At 39.6% G+C, this 19,437-nt stretch overlaps 1 protein-coding gene across 1 annotated transcript in view; it reads left to right on the top strand.

The window, feature by feature from the left end:
* The window catches only part of IL23R (interleukin 23 receptor), a 54,243-nt gene extending 36,284 nt beyond the window's left edge, over window positions 1-17,959 (top strand). Inside the window, exons 8-11 of the mRNA XM_004280764.3 lie at window positions 8,303-8,392; window positions 10,710-10,815; window positions 13,336-13,426; window positions 16,985-17,959. Of these exons, the coding sequence (XP_004280812.1) occupies window positions 8,303-8,392; window positions 10,710-10,815; window positions 13,336-13,426; window positions 16,985-17,635 (938 nt within the window). The 3' untranslated portion in view covers window positions 17,636-17,959. The remainder of the gene's footprint in view (window positions 1-8,302; window positions 8,393-10,709; window positions 10,816-13,335; window positions 13,427-16,984) is intronic.
* Window positions 17,960-19,437: the final 1,478 nt, after the last annotated feature.

Raw genomic sequence — 19,437 nt, 5'->3', positions numbered from 1 at the left:
GATGAGGCTCAGGGAGGTTAAGCAGTTGCCTGAACATTATAGAGCTGGTAAATGGTAGGGCCAGGGCATAGCTCAGGCTGTAGGATTCCAGCACTCATCCTGTAGCTCTACTGGTCTCCTTCCTAAGAGACCTAGGAGGGTCCCAGGTCAACCTTCCCTGGGCCACCTAACCATATTCTCCTCTACACATTAGCTAATATGCCAACATAACTTCATTTAATGTAATGCTTGTTATGAAATGCAAATGAATGAGAGAAGAGGGAACTGTAAGATGCTATCAACTATTTCTACTTTGGCAATGAATACAAGATGTGGAAGCACGTTTGGGTTAAAGTGATAAGAATGAAACAATGGAAACCTTGGGATAGGATAGTGCAGTCTGAGATGAGGACAAAGTATACACGGGAAAGGGGACCTTGCCCAAGACAAGGCACCACAGGGAAATGCATAGTGTGTTTTTCCAGCTGGCCCTGGCTCAGGAAAATGTCCTGAAAGCAATGCTTCTCAGAGCAGGGTCTGTGGACCATCTACATTAGAAATGCTTGGTACTAGTTTAAAATACAGACGCCTCAGCCTCTAGTCAAGTGATACTTATGCAGCGAAGTGTAAAAACCAGTGTTCTGGAAGTTGGACACACCCTTTAAGAAGGAGAAGTGTCATGAAGGGTGTGGGTAGGAAATGTGGACAGAAAGGAGGAGAACAGAGTGCCCAAGCCATTGCCTTGGTAAGAGTGGCTCTGGGGGCCAGAAAAGGGTGGGCACATGAGAGTCTCAGGCCACTCTCTCTAGTACTGTCCTGTTCCCTCTCTATTCCTTTTCCTCCTGCCCACCGCCTTCTCAGTCACTGGGCACCCCAAGTCTCTTGGCAGCCCAGGATCCCAAGAAGCACGGGATGCAGGACCTAGGCTCCAGTAAACCATCACATCCCACATTACCCCCTCTGCCTACACCCTCCCCTGCCTCTGGGTGTGAGGTTTCAGCAGAGGCTCTGAAAACCTCCAGGGGCTGCTGAAATGGCAGCTTCTAGACCACCAACCTGGATAGTCGCTGTAAAAATTTCTGGGGTCTTTAAGCAGTACAGAAAGAGCCCCAAAGGGGAAAAGATGGTTTGTCAGCATAAAAAACCAACACTGAAAATGTGAACATGAATTCCCTACTACCAATGTGAGGAGAGGTCTTCCAGGCAGGAATGTTTTTTTTTTTTTCAATTCTGCATTGTAATACAGATCCCTTTGTAATGAAGAAAAGGCAGAGGCTTCTCTAATCCCTTTAAAGACAAGTCAGAAGCCTGAGGGAAGGGCAGTCACATTTCATAGTGACTAATTAACTTGCTTGAATTGCAACTTGCAGTAGAAAAGTTTCCCAGAGAAATCATATTCTTTTTTTTTTTTTTGACAATTCTCCAGAGGAAGGCAAGTATAAGCAAGATATTAAACCACATCGTACTTTGTTCTCACAAAATACTGTTTGTTGTTGCATTACCAGTGACTCAAAGATTCTCATTAATTTTCCAGGACTTTTAGTGGCTTTTTAGCCACTAAAACAAATGTTATATCAATGGAACCAAATATAGGTGGTATTAAATATAATGCAAATTAGAAGTGGCACACAGAAAGTACTCTTGCAAAAATGCTGTTATTTGTAACTAGAGATTTCTGATTCATTCATATTGAGATGGATTATAAATTTGTAGATTTGTGGTTACTAAACTGGGTTAAACATATACACAATATTCCTTGAAATACTAATCATTTTAGACCCTTCATCTGGATTTATTTAATCTTTGGGTCCTGTCCCTAATAAACCACCAGGGTTTTGTAGAATAAAAAGCAATTCATAAGAGTTTCACAATTTCTCTGAGGTTTGTAATCCGGTAATAGAGAATAAAGATTATGCTTTTTCATGAGGAAGTAATAATCTCCTGTATTAGTTTCCTATTGCTTCTGTAAAATGTTACCATAAATTCAGTAACTTAAAACAATACAAAGGTATTATCTAGTAGTTATGGAGGTGAGAAATCCAAAATAAATATCACTGGGCCAAAACTAAGGAATCGGCAGGACTGTGTTCCTTCCGAAAGCTCTAGGAGAGAGTTTCAGTGCGCTTTCCAGACTCTAGAGGCTGCCTGCATTTCTTGGCTTGTAGCCTCATCTTTCATCTTCAAAGCCAGAAGTATAGCATCTGCCAATCTCTTTCTCTGACTCTGACCCCCCTGCCTCCTTCTTATAAAGACCCTTGAAATTTCGTCCCTGTAATTTAGGATAATCTCTCCATCTCAAATCCCTTTTGCCATATAAGGTAATCTATACACAAATTCCAGGGATTAGAGCATGGTCATCTTTGTGGGGTCATTATTGTCCTACCATGTCTCCTCACCTAACCACCCACTACCAACAACTGCAATTTTTACCAACTACACAAGTTTTCACTGTGACAGGTGCAAGCAAAAGAAATAAAATCTGGTTCTCTTAAGCAGAAAGAGAATTATGGGAAAGATAGCTGGAAAGTAGTAGAAAGGCTGGCAAAATGATCACGGGCAGGATCCAAGGGCTGCAGGAACTAGAACCACAGCCAAAATCGCAGCCTAGGAAGAATCTGGTGAGAACTCTGCAGCTGGCACTGTGGTTACTGCCACTGCCTGCCCTGTGCCCTGGACACTCCACTGGTGCTGCTGCTACCAGACCCTGGATATAGCTGCTGCACCCATATTGGATTCTAAGCGATTTCCTGGAGCTATGTGTCCTGTGCGAGGTGGGGAGGAGGGCATCTGATGAGCTAGGCTCAGGTCATCTGCTTGCAGCTACTTGCTAGCTGTGGGGAGAGGGGGCCTCTGCTCCATTGAGGCTACCACAGTGGGAAGCCCTACTGGCCTCCTACCTACCCTAGGATGCCCACAGAGTAAGTCCTGGTGCTGGGCAACTGAAACATGGCAAATGTCCACTAGACTGTTCAGACTCAGGAACAGGAACACGCTGGCTTGACAACAAGGTTGCACCTCTGAAGAATCCTAACCACTGGGTAAAACTTGGAAGCTGCCTATCCTTGCACATAGAATTTTGCTACACTTTGACATCAGACCCTCACCTCTGTGTGGTCCATGTCACTCAAGAAAACGTCTAGGTGGCTGCTGCTTTTTACCTTTTCCTTCTCTTATTCTTTCTCTTTAACAATATGATTGCCATATACATATTTCTTACCTTCTTTACTCGGTACTATGTACCAAGTACTTACAGCCTAGGAATATAAGCATGAAGACGGTCCCTTGAATATGCCTAGGCACGACCTCCTATCATTAATATACAAGGATAACATGGTAACTCATGAAATGATTCATAGTTTGACTTGTTTTTCGAGGTGTGATAAAGAGTTTGTTCTGATGTATTGTTTTCTCTGCCCTGGGCTTCTGGTGCCTATTTGATAGGTCTGGCCACTGTCTTTTGCTTTGCCATCTGACATGGACTGGGGTCAAATCTTCACCCTTGGCCCAATAATGTTGAATTCCAACCACAGAGCTAAATTGGCCTAGGGAGATAGCATGTAAATGCTGTGAATAGCTGAGATTATTAGAAGAAGGAGAATAGAAAGAAATCAAAAGGAGATCTTTATGTTTTAAGAAAAACAAGATGGAAAAAAAACCCTTCACTAACTTGAAAAACGCACCTTTAATATGGCTCCTCTTTCTTAAATATCTAGAAACTTCTGAAAGAGAAAGATCTAGAAAGGTCCCTGTGTCGGCTCTGGTCAAACCTCTAAGAAGCAGGTCTTGATTAGTGTGGCTCTGACACCAAGACTGGCAAGGACAAACATAAACAAAGGAGCATTATAAATGTCCATACCCTTTGGCCCAGTAATTCCACTTATAGAAATCTAGCCTTAGGAAATAAGCAGAGCTATGGAAAGGAGTCTTATGTACAATGATATTTATTTAAAAGCTAATTATAAAAGTAAGAATTTGGTAACAATCTAAAAGTCCAATCATAGCAATAGCTAACGCTTATTAAGCTTTTAATTTGTATAAGGCATGGTACTAAGTGCTTTGTATGAACTATGTCATCAAACCTCATGAATGAAGCGTTGTTATTACCCAATTTTACAAATGAAGATACTGAGTCACAAAGCAGTTAAGCAACTTGCCCAGGGCCAAGCAACTCCAAGTGGTAGAGCCGGGATTTGAACTGAGTTTCATCTGAATCCAAAGCTGGTTATTTGAAATCACCAAGCTATATACTTTTTTAATGGAGGATGATTGAATAAACACAGTACAAACATCATGAAATATTAAATTGTCATTAGTATGATGATTTTGAACAATTTTTAAAAAAATTTTAAAATGTTCATGATATAATATTAAATTTAAAAATCGCAGACACAACATTTAGTAAAGAGCATGATCTCAACTAGGGTACAGATATACACAAAAGACTGTTAACAAATGTAAAAAAATGATTGTTTCTAGTTTGTGAACAAATGTAAAATTATATTTTCTTTTTCATACTCTTCTATACTTTTCAAGCATCCTACAGTTAGCAAGTATTGCTTGTATAAAAGGGAAATAGTTGGTGTTCAGAAGAAGATAACTCTAGGCTGGAAGAGTCTGAGAATCAGTGCTCAATGGGTTAGCCCAACCATCGTCCATTGTGGTGGGTTCCGAGCCCTACAAGGCCAGGCAGCTCTAACACACTGGCCAGCACCCAGGGAGCAATGGCTAAGTCTCAGCATGGGAGCACTGCTTGCAAGGCTGACTCAGCTGCCCCATCTGGAGCCATCCTGCTACTAAAGTGAGATTATTAATTAATGGAGCCAGTGACCAGCACAAATTACATGCCAGAACCAGGGAGGAATTTTCACTCTTGGACCTCTACCTAGGTGACTTTGGACAAGTCATTTATCCTTTTTATGCCTTTGTTTCCTCATCCATAAAATGAGGACAATAGTACTATCTACCTGATTGGGTCGTTGTAAGAATTAAATGAGAGAAAGCATGTAAAGTCTAGTACAGTATCTGGAACATAATCAGTACTCGATAAATCATCACTTTAAAAGAATAACAAAACACACTTTGCCCCATGGTAGACGTAGAGAGAAAGGCTGAGGAGGCTGATTTGACATTATCCCTAAGAAACAGATGGAATACATTATTGCTAAAACTAATTCCTTTTGAGTGGATTTGATTAAATTAAGCTGGTATTGGGTAGGCCAAAGAATGTAGTTATGCTTCTAGTTTTGTCCAAGAACAAGAAACTGCATCTTTTTTTAAAACCATTCTAAACTCCCTATAAACATACTGCCTTCTGTTAAGACTAACTCTAGTGTCCAATGTCAGTGTGTATAAGTTATATAAAAATTCTTACCAAATTAGAGATGATTTGGGGTTTCTGAGTATACTCAAATATATGCTGTGAGAGTAATAAAGCATAATTTAATATTCCGCTGCAGGGACAGAACTGTCTCTTTACAGACATAACACTGCAGATATTAAATAAATAACAAAAATACCATGAGATTTTTTTCTAGCATTTTAGGCAATACACTGATGTTAGAGTTGATATAAACAATGTTTTTCAGTCATGGCAGGTGGATTAAGGGGATGTATTAGAGGTTTTTTCCCTCTCTCTTTTATTTTTCTTATTAAAATTATTTTTTCCTATTATAGTTACTGCTTTTATAATGAAAAATATTAAGTATGATTTAAGAAGAAATGACCTAGCCACTTGGTGGCAGTATGTCATGAAGATAATAGTCTATATGGCTTCATTTCAGTCCTTCGCTTAAAAATTTTGTCATTGACATATATACACTACCATGTATAAAACAGGTAACTAATGAGAACCTACTGTATAGCACAGGGAACTCTACTCAATGATCTATGGTGACCTAAATGGCGAGGAAATCTAAAAAGAGTGGATATAGGTACAGTGTATATACGTATAACTGATTCACTTTGCTGTATAGCAGAAACTAACACAACATTGTAAGGCAACTATACTCCAATAAACATTAATAAAAAAAATTTGTCATTGGCTTGATTTCTTCTCTGACAGTTTTGTTTATAAATTGTCTTACTTCAGATATCTGATTCTTTGTGAAATTACCCTCTTACAATTAAGCATCTCTTTTAACTGACTTTAATTTAATCTAATTTAAATTAATACACCTGGTTGATTTGAAACTATGATAACAAAAAGACTCTAAAGGAAGATTATGTTTATTCTCTACTAGGGCTAATAAAGCCCTAGTCAGATATGAAAATTATTTTTATGTGATGCAAATTAATAACGGATGTTTCATGCCAAATAACCACCTGTAGTTTATACAACAGAATTATATTAACCTGTATTAAAAGCCAACAGCACCATATATATTTTTAAATAAAAATGCTAACTTTAAAATAATAAAAGTGAAAACAAAAATAATCCAGCAACATATGCTATAAACCCATGATTTTGCAAAATTGAAAGTTGTGTTACATTTTAATGTAATATTTTTCTTAAAATTGTAAACTAATGTAGATGCAGACTCCTGCTTGGGCTCCCTGAGAATGAACATAAGCCTGTAAAATACTAATTTAGATGAATAAACCTGGCTGTTGACCACTGGGGATGGAACCACATACTTAGGGAAAAAAGAGACGTAGTGAAGCACTGAGGAGCCAGAAAGAGCTTCTGATTTGTCACAATCCACAGTGAAACACTTCCCTCTTGCTGTGGAGAAGTGAGAATAAAAACACAGGAAAGAACTTTTGGCTTTTCTGATGTTTTCATCTTCTAAAATTCCCTACCCATTGTTCTTAGAAAACTACTCTTCAATCGAGCCTGTGTTTGCACCCAGATCAGCCTTTTTAAAACATTTCCAAAGACCCATAGGAATCTTTTTATCGGAACTCTGTGATATTTTTCTCAAAGAGAGTTGCCCTGGCCGCATAGCTTGTTATACAAGCCTATGATATCTCCGTAGCAGTTAAGGACACCTCAAGTTGTGATTTCTTCCTGGCCCCCAAAGTGATTCTTTTAATAGAAGAATTTGAACACTGAAATCAGAATGACTGAATAAATAGGGCTTGAGGCCCTCTTGGAGATCCAGAGCTTAGAACCATTTTCAGGAATATCTTCTGTCAGCTGGGAGAATTGTGTCCTTGAAGTCACCTCTGGCAGCTTTTAATTATCAGGAGGGAGGAGGTGGGTAAGGAAACTCCAGGACTCTTTTTTTCTCTTTTATAAATTTATTTATTTTATTTTATTATTATCATTATTATATTTTTGGCTGCATTGGGTCTCCATTGAGGTGAGGTGTGCGGGCTTCTCATTCGGTGGCTTCTCTTGTTGCAGAGCATGGGCTCTAGGCGCACGGCCTTCAGTAGTTGTGGCACGAGGGCTCAGTAGTTGTGGCTCCCAGGCTCTAGAGCACAGGCTTCAGTAGTTGTGGCACACGGGCTTAGTTGCTCCGCGGCATGTGGGATCTTCCCCGACCAGGGCTCAAACCCGTGTCCCCTGCATTGACAGGCGGATTCTTAACCACTGAGCCACCAGGGAAGCCCATCCAGGACTCTTCTGAGTTCAGGCTGAAAACAAGTTAGCTACCAAGGCAGCTGACCCCACCCTGGTCAGAAGATTTCATTAGCAGTGTTCTGACAGGCTTTACGGGTAGACAGGGCTGGCCAGGATCCTTGCCCGTGGGGAAGGAGCAGAGGGAAGTCATTAATGGCATTCCACCCTTATGTTATAACCTCAAAGTGTCTGCTAATCAAAACTGGGCTTCTTATATGAAGTCAAGAGGCTGTTCACAAACAGCATCTCTAAGACTGTGCAAAGGCAAAAGTGACACATCTTGGAGGCTCTTAAGGAAACCTAAACTTTATTGCATCATCTATTGGAAGGAATCAAGTAGAGACCAGTTGTGTGTTTTTTTCTGGCTCGGTGAATGAAATAAAGCTCCTTGGAATTTGTTGCCTAGAAGCCTCATGAAATTAGTGGACACACCTTCAAGTCTTACAAACCCTAGGTAGTTTTTATTGTCCTTTGAATGTTTCCTCCTTTAGGATTTACCCAATTTAATAAAAAGAAGACATACACACACACACACACACACACACACACACACACACACACACACACACACACACACACACACACACACACACACACACACACACACACACAGGTTTTTGCTTTTACTCCATCTTTCCAGCCTATTAAAGTTACTGGTTTGCTTTAATCATCTCCAAACAAGTGAAGAAACTCTCTTAGGAAATTGGGTAACCTGAGTGCAAAAAATAAAAAGCTGACACTATTTTCTTTTTGTTTAAGTTCCCCAGGTCACAGTGAAATCATTTCAACATGATACTCAGAATTCTGGGCTTCTAATTGCTTCCATCTTTGAAGGACACCTTACTTCTGGTAAGAAAATACTGCTTAGGTTTGTTGAGTAGTCTTTACTAATCATCCATCTGAATGCTCCAGACTGAAAAATCATGTGTCAGGCATACGTTTCTTGACAGTAAGATATGCCACATGCTTTCCATAGGAAAATAATCAAACAAGAATCTGCTTAAAATTGAATGTAAGGAGCGGTTTAGGTAGATTTTGCCAGCTTTGCTCTGGGTTAGATACACGTTCAGTTCAATTGCTGCTGGGGCTCAAGACCTCAAAAATTCTTCCTAAAAAATACCATTATGTGAGTGTCTACCATGTGCTAGGAATTTCATATACATCACCTTTTTCAATCTTCAAAATCGTCATCAATCTTCAAAGCAACCTGTTGAGGTAAGTGCTATGTATCTATTTTACAGATGGGAAAACTGGAGCTCAGAGAGGTTGAGGAACTTGTTTGGACTAAAATTCAAATACAATTTTCAAATCCTGAAGTCTGTGCTCCTTCTCTTATATAAACCAGCTCCCATTTTATTTGTTAGTATGACTTTGTATTTTCCATTGATAAGCATATCTAAATGTTTCAGGCATAAAAAAGATATTAGATCAGGTTGTAGAGCATTTATCTCCTTGCATAGAAATCTGGCAAGAATAGTATAAAAACTTTGGCAGGTGATATTGACATTCTTTGGACTTCTGTTTATTTATTCAAAAAATATTCTATGTTGCCAGGCACATATTTTATGTGCCAGGCACTATTCTGAGTACTGGGGAATCAGCAGTGAAAAAGATGAACAAAGGCTCTGTCTTCGTGGAGCTTCCATTCCAGATAGACAGGGTTGGGTGGGGGAAACCACAAACAAAAAAAAGAAAAGGAAGGTGGCAGCAAGTGTTATAAAGGAAATGAAGCAATGTAAGGGTACTCTGAACTTGTGTTACGTGAATCAATTACGGGCCAAGTGCTTAGGTTCAGCACAGATCCCTAATTACAAATGCCTGCACAGACCTGCACCTTGATATTTCTGTGGGAATTGTGGAGGCTAGGAACCCATGGCTGCTCTGTGAGATAGGTATTATTTTACAGAAGAGGAAACTTGAGCTTCAGCAAGTTCATTATTATGCTCTGATGTTACGGAGCTGATAAGCAGCAGCATCTAGTTCGAACCCAGGTATCTCAGGTTATTCTCTTGGTGACTCTGCTCTACTCCTCAAACCCCTTTACCTGGCCCCATGTTAACTTGGGAATTCCTCATTCTCCTCCAGGACTAATGCACAAGGATATGTGGAAGCCAGTACCTCCCATTAGTTGCTTGAAATCCTTAGCAATAGTATTGTAGTCCTAGGAAAACACTTAATTCCATACCCCACTGGGACTTTGGAGCAAAGTAAGCCACACTGGCCCTGGCCCACCAGTGGCTTTAGGAGAGGGGCTGGACAGCATGGAGACCCCCAAGTGCATGTTAGGTGCAGCTGGGGAATAACTAGGGCAGGGCCAATTCAGTGTCTGACACATGGTAAGTATCCGATAAACGTCTGCCAAAGCTGGGGAGGAAGGAGGATGGAAGGGGCCAATACCCAGCATGGCTCAGAACCAACTCCAGCATGACAAGTCATGTCCAAATTAAAGTTTACATTTGAAAATAGAAAATAGGGTTTTTCATGTACTAGGGAGAAAATAGGATGAGCCTGGTAGGTAACACATGCTGAATATAATAATTATTTAAAGATTACAGGTGATTAATTCCACTTCAAAATTCAAAAAAAGCACTGTTTTTAAAATAAAATGTCAGTGTAAGATATATGGCAATTTGGATTTCTCTCATAACAAATATTGTTCTAAGTAGAGTGAAGGTTCTTTTTTAGCAGGAAAAAAATCATGAACAATAAATTTCGAAGAATGGTGACAAGTTGTACATAACTTCTGTCTTGTACAAAAGGTTAAAAAAAAAAACACAACTCATTTGTGATTGTGGCCAGCTTTAGACTCTGTCGCAAGCAATTGGGAATTCTCACTCGTGCCGAACAAACCAAGTGATGTTTATCACTAAACTTTTTTTATATAAAATATGCAAGCACAAGCTCAGAAAAATGTCTAATGCTGACCACGTTTGCCAGAGACTCAATTCACTGACATCAGATATATGCAGCCCAATTCCCTCAAACAAAAGGTATTGTGCAGTTTGGAAGGGCAGTCACTTTACAGCCCAAGGTAAAGGTTAATTTTATTTCCCCTTCCTATTTCCTTTGAGATCAATGACCTTCACTTGGAGCAGAGTAGAAGAACAATGATTCTGGCGTCACATAGATGGAAATTATACCTAAAATTATTTTTCTTTCCTCTCAGACAATAGGCAACAAGACATTGGGCTTCTAGTAGGAATGGTCTTCTTTGCCGTTATTTTATCAATTCTTTCTTTGATTGGGATATTGAACAGATCGCTCAGAACTGGGTAAGTTTTTGTAGAATTTGTTTTCTCATTTAGACATATATTGATACCATCAAAATGTAGTCAATTCTATGATTTACTAGAAAAATTCATCAACATTTTTCTTGAAAGACAAAAGAAACTGTTCAATGAGTACCCACCCATGCCAAACTATTTACAAATGTCATTCATTTAATCCTTGCAAGATCCTGCCAGAAAAGCTCAGTGGCCTATTTTACAGATGACTTACACGAGGCTTAGAGAGGTTAAGTGCTCAGCCCAAGGTCACCAAACACTAAGCCAGGAACAGCTGACATCTCAGCCCATGTTCTGTCTTTCCTTACGCAGCCTTCTCATTGTGCCCTCAAGTCTGTCTACAGTGCCTGAATTCTTCACAGTAGTTTACGTCGTAACCTACCTCAAGTTCTACCCAAGCAAATCCCCTGAATCAATGTGAAGAGAAGTGTGGCAATGTGTGAATTCATCACTTTGATACCAATCGTGTTAGTGTTTTAGCATCCAGCCCCAATGCCCGTTCCCCTTGGCCTCCTTCAGTCATTTTTTTCCAATATGGTATTAGTATAATAAAGATCAATGCCTAATTATTTTAAAATGAGACTTTGAGGGAAGCAAGGCCTTTGACACCCTAAATTTTACCAGATGCACTGAGTATTTCTAATTGGTTAATAAAGTTGTTTGATGTGGCAGTCCCCCAGTTCGTCCAGTGACGCACAGATTTAACACATGTGAATGTTCTTTGCCTAATTGGCACTGAGTTTCTATTTCTTGCCATAACTTGCTTCATGAGATAATCCTTCTTTCTTTGAAATTTATAATCAAAATGCAGTAGAGAGATTCAGAATAAGCTATTGTGAATAAGGTACACTAGTGATATATTTTTTAAATTTACATAGGCTTTTTCCTCAAAACCTAAGCTTTTAAATTACACATTAATAAATATATCCCTGGTACCCTTGTGAGGTGAGAAAACTAATATGGAACTTTATTTCAGGTTGTTTTAAAACATACTTGATTATAAAACCCTTTGAAATATCTTAATGTTCCAACTTGTAGTGCATAATCATATTAATATTTGTGTTATTATCCAAAGATGTCCTAGAGAGTGTAAAATTTTAAATAACATTAAGTTTGTTACGAACTAAAAATTAACTTCCTACTGGTAACGATAAATAAGAAAATAAAACAATTCTTTGCTAATTTAATTATTTAAATAAGCATTCTTTTTAAACAGATAAAACTAGAGATAATTCCAATATTACTATTTTACATATGAGCAGATACTGTTTTTACTATAACTTGACATTATTTATAAAAGGCTTATTTCAGAAACAGAACTGGAAAATGGAGAGCAAAACAATTTTAAATATAATGAAAACAAGAGTGGTATCTATCTATCTATCTATCTATCTATATATATATATACACACACACATATATATTTTTCTCACTGTATCAGTATGCTGTATAAAAACTTTTCTTCAGTAGCATGAACTTACTAATTTGGTCTAATTTTAGGTATACATAGGGAGTGTGAATTATTTAAAAAACTGAACCATAAAACATTGTATAAATATGTGTAAAGAAATTATTTTTTACCCTACAGTTCAAGGTCAAATTGGGCAAGCAAAGTCCATGCAGCTAATTTGGTTGATACTTAGCAAAAGTTCTTAGAGAAGCTGCATAAACAGATATAAGAGTCTGATCTGTTGTGCTGCATTGTTAACACATAATAATGTGCCAGAGATCAGTGTAGTCTCTTCGAAGCTCCCGGGACAACCTTTTTGCTCAAATCAATTTTTACGTAAATGCAGAAAGTGCTTTCAACACAGTGGCAGTGCCAAGGGGTAGCTTAGGAGGAAAAGTGAGGTATTCACAGCTTCTCACTCTTCCTTCCACCACCCGATCCCAGAGATCCGTAATAAGCACACAGCCTAAGTAAAAACTGGTGTCCTCACCATGCCACACAACTGCAAGCCAACTTCCCAGGACTCCTGCTCCAACTACATAAGGAAAGTCTGGGGCCACCACTATCATCTCAACCCTATTTAGAATCATTACAATTAGAGGAGCTCAAATATTATCGTTTTATTATATGACATTCTCTTCTTTAATATTTCTCTGTGGTTATGGTCCCCTTGGAAAGTTTTACAAAATATCCCTTAGGTTTTACAAACTTTTCCACACTGACATCTCCGCTTATAATGGTTTGCCATATTTAACATGTGTATAGTTTCACTTCCTGGGTGGTTCTCCCATTTATCTTGAATCTAGTGTGAGTGTTTTGTAATGTTCCGGCTTATTAGAGACAGGCAGAGCAATAGAGAGAAGAGGAAAATCTGAAAAGATATTGAATCAACTTTCCACATAACTTTTTAAAGTAAGAGATGGAAATCTTAATTTCTGCATCGGAAAGTTTGGTTTTAATTATGCATTCCATTCTAGTTGATTTCCTAATCTCCTAGATGATTGCCTGCACCAATCCTCAAGTAAGATGCTTATTCTTAGTCATTTTTTGTTTTTTAGAATTAAAAGAAGAATCTTATTGCTAATACCGAAGTGGCTTTATGAAGATATTCCTAATATAGAAAATAGCAATGTTGTGAAAATGCTACAGGTAACCAAACACCATCAAATACAAACTAAATGGCAGCTGAAACCAAGAGTGCAGTCCAATAATTAGAGTAGAATTTCCATTCAAATAAAGAAATATGTGTGCATATTTGCACAACTGTATGGCTTATGTAGAGATAAAATTATACATATTTCAAATCATACTTAAGAGAGATGAGAGAATGGACTAAGGGAAGAAAAGAGAGATGAAAGAGAGAAGCAATGCCATTCAAAAGAGAAGAGTGAATGGAAGATTGTAAGCCAGGTGCCAGAGCCACTTACTTGGTGGCCAAGCAATTGGAAGGTGTCTTCAGGGACAAAAGGAAGAGAGAAGAAAATCTCAATAGATCGAGCCTCAGAGACACAAAGGGGCTTCTGTTTTACATGAGACTGGAGAAGCAGGTGGAGCCCAGGGAGGACACCACTTTGCTCCTGAGACCCAGTGGAATTCGAGAAGATGAATGTGAGGGGACTATGGCAAATGGCATCACCAGGGGTGGGCCAGGTATCCAGTTTAGCAAAGAATAGAAGAGTGCCCCAGGAAGACCCTGAGGCTGTAGGGGACTTTGCCAGTTATGGAGGAGCTGCTGCTGATTATGGAAGAGGGGAAGTAATCTGCTATGTGTGCTCCTACACTTTCTGGCTCTCCAGCCTGGCTGTCAAGGGGTTCAAAACTCAGTTGATGGGACAGACACATCATTCAAGCATTGCAATGCAGTGACGTAGTACAGTAACAGAGATGAGACAAAACATGATGAGAGTATAGAGGAAACATATTAAAAGACAGGAAGGAGTTGCTCAGGAGAAACGGAAGACATTCAAAATAGGCTACATGAGCAAAGGCACAGAGGTGAGAAGAGCATGTTGGGTGTTGCTTTGTGGAAACACTTGATGTGAGGAGTGACTGGAATAATGTGGGAATGCAGAGTGGGATCAGATCACAGGAGACCTTATTATGGAACTCAGACTTCATTCTGCCAATCAATAGTTTTCAAACTTGAAAAAAAGTTATTTTTAGCCTAGGAACCCTTTGTTCAAATGATGTGAGGAAGACAAGTATTTGTAAAACAAGAAAAAGTGGCTCTTTCTGGAGATCTAGTGAGCCCGTTAACCAACTCCTTCCCTAGCCCCAGGTGAGTCCCTAAGGCAACAGTTCTCAGCCTTGGTTGCATGCTAGAATCCTGATTCCCAGGCCACAACCCAGGGTCTTTGGGGGAGGGAGGGCAGGGGGAGACCCAGGCCTCAGCATTTTCCAAAGCTTCCCAAGTGATTCCACTACACAGCCATGCTGAGCACACTGTTAAGGGGTTGAAAACTATTGCTAAAGCCAGTGAGGAGTCAGTGAGGGCGTGTCCATTGGAATAGGAATGGTCCTAGGAAAGAGGCAGAATGGGAAGGTAGAGAAATAAGCATCGTGAGTTGTGGGCCAAGTGTCGAGAAGCAAGGGTCCTTGGTGCTGACTTTGTAGAGGGTCTGTAACATAAGAAGTGGAATGCATCTGTGGAATGTGACAAGGAGCAGGTCACTGGTGGTCCCGGTCCAGGGGTTCAGTTAGAAGTGAATGGAAGGGGACTGAGAGTGGAGACATCTTTTGAGGAGTGTAGTCTAGAAGGGAAGTAAGAAAGGGGCTATGCTGACACATGATCAAATACTCTCAATACTGATGCGACGAATGTATTAACAGTAGCTCCAGAGCAGTATGGACTCAGAAGCGTGTTTGTACTAAATTGAATGGGCTTGAGAGGACTAGTATGGGGGGGGCGGGGGAGGGAGGGGACTGATCAAGTACGACTATGAAGGGATGTGGAGGAAAGTCTCACCTGGAGCAAGAGGAGGGATCCTTGCCTCTGGATCCTTGAAGGAGAGAAAGGGTGTGGACGTGGTTGATTTTGAAGGAGGTAATGTTGCTTACACAGTGGATGGGTGGTCTGGAATAACTGAACCCACATATAGAATAAAGCACATAGTTAACAGCTGACTGAAGGACAAGTACATAGTCACCAAACTACAACTAATAAATACTGTGGTCTTGATATACATTCCACTTAGTCGTTCTGTCTTGCTCCCCCACTAGTTATCCTAGGGAACTGGGGACACTCTGTGATTCAGAGCATTGTCCCTGCCCTCGTTGTGATCAGATCCTCCTCTTCCTTTACTGTCCTCACACTGGAATAGTCCCTGTTGCTCTTCTATGTCCTTCACTATGGTCTGACTCCCATCCACTTCTCCACTCAGCTGCCAGCCTGAAGAGGGGAAAACACCGCCTTCCTCTCAGTTTACTGTAGCAACTCTAGTTCCTTTGAATTCATCTGACCCACGACTACATGTCTGCCCTTCCCAACCCAAACCTGGCAAATGCCTTGGGGAGGCAGAGCTGATGAAAATTTGAACGACCCTTCATGCTGCTTTATTCAAGGTCTTTGTCTTTGTCAAACTTCCTTCCCATTCTGGGCTCCTGGAATTAGAAATGAACCTTAGGGTTTCCTTCAGATGAGGTTTTGTTTTCTGCCCAAAGACTAAGGGGTAGTGTTCTAGTCAGTTCAGGCTGCTCCAACAGAATACCATAGACTGGGTGGCTTAAATGACAAACATCTATTTCCTACAGTACTGGAGGCTGGGAGGTCCAAGATCAAGACACCAGCAGATCTGGTTCCTGGTGACAGCTCTCTTGCAGATGGCTGCTTTCTGGTTGTGTCCTCACATAGCAGACAGAGAGGTTAGCTCTCTCGTGTCTTTTCTTATGAGAACGCTAATCCTATCCATGAAGGCTCCACCCCCATGACCTAACTACCTCCCAAAGGCCCCACCTCCTAATACCATCACATTGGGGGTTTGGGCTTCAACACATGAATTTTGGAGGGACTCAAACATTCAGTCCATAGCAAGTGGCTATAATTTTGTAATTGTGTTGGATGGGAGTTATTTGCCCTGGGAAGCCAGCCATCAGCTGGAAGGCTTCGAGTCCTTTTCTTACCAGAAGAGTCATCAGGCTTTTATACAAAGAAAAACTTTCTTCACCCACCCTCCTGACTGATCACCACAGACATGTCTGACTTGTGAGCAGCTAGCTGCACGCCTTTAGAACCACAGCACAAAGCATTTACTACAACTTTATTCTCAAATGGAAGCAAAATAGGATTCTCCATGCACTATCCCCCACCGCCAACTTTCTTTTATTTAAGCAACAAAGTATTTTCTTGTAGAAAGGAACTATAATATTAAGAAATAGTCCAAAATTTTAAAAGGCCCTGAAAGAATTTGCAAGTTAATATGAAAGAGGCTTCTTTCTCTTTAAAATTTCTAAATAAAGGCATGTGCTTACAGCATGGACTATTTTTATTACTCCCTTCCTTCAGTCTCCTCCTGGGAGAATTTAACAAACATTTGGAATGGAGCAGGGTTAACAAAAGACAAAAGGAGGAAATCATATGGGAAGCGAAACAATATGAAGAAAAATGAGGGGGAAAGGAAAGTTGAGGGAAAGCAAAACTCCAGTCCTTAATTATCCAGTTGGTTCCTTTAAAATTCTTTTGTAAAAAAAAAAAATGTCTTTTCTTTCTAGGAAAAAAGTGAATTTATGAATAGTAATTCCAGAGAACAGGTCCTATATGTTGATCCAGTGATTACAGAGATAGAAATCTTTCTCCCAGAAGAAAAACCTATGGACTACAAAAGGGAAAAGAACACAGGATCCGTGGAGACAAACGACAGCCTGCAGAAGTCACTACTCACCAACACTACAATTGTATATATTCCTGATCTCAACACTGGATATAAACCCCAGATTTCAAATTTTCTCACTGGGGGAAACCATCTCAGCAATAATGATGAAACAGCTTCCTCAACTCTGGAGCCACCAGCTGATTGTTTAAACCTGGGAAAGAATGCCAGGTTTAAAAAATATCCTAATTTTTCTTTCTCTGTCTCAAGTATGAATTCGCTAAGCAACACACTATTTCTTGAAGAATTAAGCCTCATTTTAAATCAAGGAGAATGCAGCCCTCCAGACATGCAAAACCCTGTAGAAGGGGAAACCACCATGCTTTTGGAAAATGCATCACCAAATGAAACTATTCCAGAACAGACCCTGCTGCCTGATGAATTCGTGACCTGTTTGGGGAGCATGAACGAGGTGTTACCATCTATAAATTCTTATTTTCCACAAAATATTTTGGAAAGCCACTTCAATAGGATTTCACTCTTAGAAAAGTAGAGCTGTGTAGTCCAAAGCTGCCTTGCAATTTGAAGATGGCTCTCTCCCTCAACACAAATTTAATTCTGCCCTATTTTTTTTTAATTGGAGAATTAAGATCTAAAGATAGAACATAATTCATGGCCACAAAAGCAGCAACAATATTAGGGATGCCTCCTATATTTTAGAAGATGTATCAACTATATCTTTTTGAATTTTCCTCATTACAAGGCACAAAACAGATCTCTCTTTTGTATGAAGGATAAATAATACAAAATATGTGGTAGTGAAATAAATGCTGAAAATCGTTCTTTGAAATTGAGATATTAGTATTCGCTTACAAGAGGAAAATTTACAAGTAATAAAGTAATTACAAGTTTTATTTTTTGTAATTTTAAAAATTACAAATTTTATTACAAGTAATAAAATTCATTTTATTACTTAGTGTTCTCTCGAGTAGATAAAAATACAGCCCACAGACAACAAAATAGGTAAGGGATGGAAACAGAGGAACAATTAATTGCATGTTTACTGTGTTGGGTTTTTGCCCTACGACTTTCTATTCAGATGTTAAGAATTTGATCTTCCTTATTTTGATTTTGGACTGAGAGAGTTGTAAAACAGTGATGTGTGGAAATCATGAGATAGCTGTCTTCATTCCAGTTCAGAGTGATGGCATTGTTCTCCTGTGGTGTAGTTGGTGTATTAATTACACTGTAGTAGATTTATTGAGGTAGAAGATCAACAAGGTGTAATTATTTCTTTTGTATTAGATATCTGTCACAAAATTATTGTTAAACCAGGTATTTTTCCAAATCTAGGATGGCAATACTTGCCACACCTGTCACTGCCCCATATCCTATGTCTCCTGTAAACATCACCAACTCATCACCACGTGCCTTTCTGCTGAGCCCTAAGGTGGCCTCAGAATCCTCGCAACACAGTGCTCCTCATGGCCACAGTCAATAAGGGCTGGGACTGGAGATGAACTCTATCTGCCAACCAGGTCAATATTGGAAGTAGGTGATCTTAAAAATATAAAATGCATATTTTAATTGAGAAATGGTACCCAGCAGACATCTCTATTATGATTAATTTTTACATCAGGGGGACTTTTTTCTAATGATCAGAACAATTTGAAAATTGAATAGATTACCCATTGAATTTCTCTTCTTCTTCTAACAGTTGTCAGCAATAATTTATATTCAGATTAAATAGTTTTATTTTAGCAAACAAAGCAGTTAATCAAAAACGGACCAGTTGTTAGCACATGAGCAAGCTATTTTGTTTTGTTTTGGCTTTTGAAAAAAAGAAAAACCACAAAAGCAGTTTTGTTGTCATTAAATGTCCCCATGGGGCTTCCCTGGTGGCGTAGTGGTTGAGAGTCCGCCTGCCAATGCAGGGGATGCGGGAAGATCCCACATGCCACGGAGCCACTGGGCCCGTAAGCCATGGCCGCTGAGCCTGCGCGTCCGGAGCCTGTGCTCCGCAACAGGAGAGGCCACAACAGTGAGAGGCCCGCGTACTGCAAAAAAAAAAAAAAATGTCCCCATGAGGAGGATGACCACACATCCTGGTTTGTCCTGGTTTTTGTCTGTTGTCCCAGTGTTAATTATGGCCAGCGTGCCTTTTCCCTCTCAGAAGCATCCCTTTGGATGATAAATCATTTGGTCACCCTATCTATGAAGACTGTTTAATGTTCAACATATAAATAATTTATCACAATTCATCTCTTTTTTTGCCTTGATGGTCCTCTTTATTTTATATCATTTACTAAAGCCATTGTGCTCCAAAATGAACATACTATTGATGTAAAAAATATA

This window comes from Orcinus orca, chromosome 1, assembly GCF_937001465.1.
Source record: "Orcinus orca chromosome 1, mOrcOrc1.1, whole genome shotgun sequence".
Taxonomy (NCBI): Eukaryota; Metazoa; Chordata; class Mammalia; order Artiodactyla; family Delphinidae; genus Orcinus; species Orcinus orca.
Note: the sequence above shows the minus strand (reverse complement) of the source record. Positions and strands in the feature narration are given on the sequence as shown.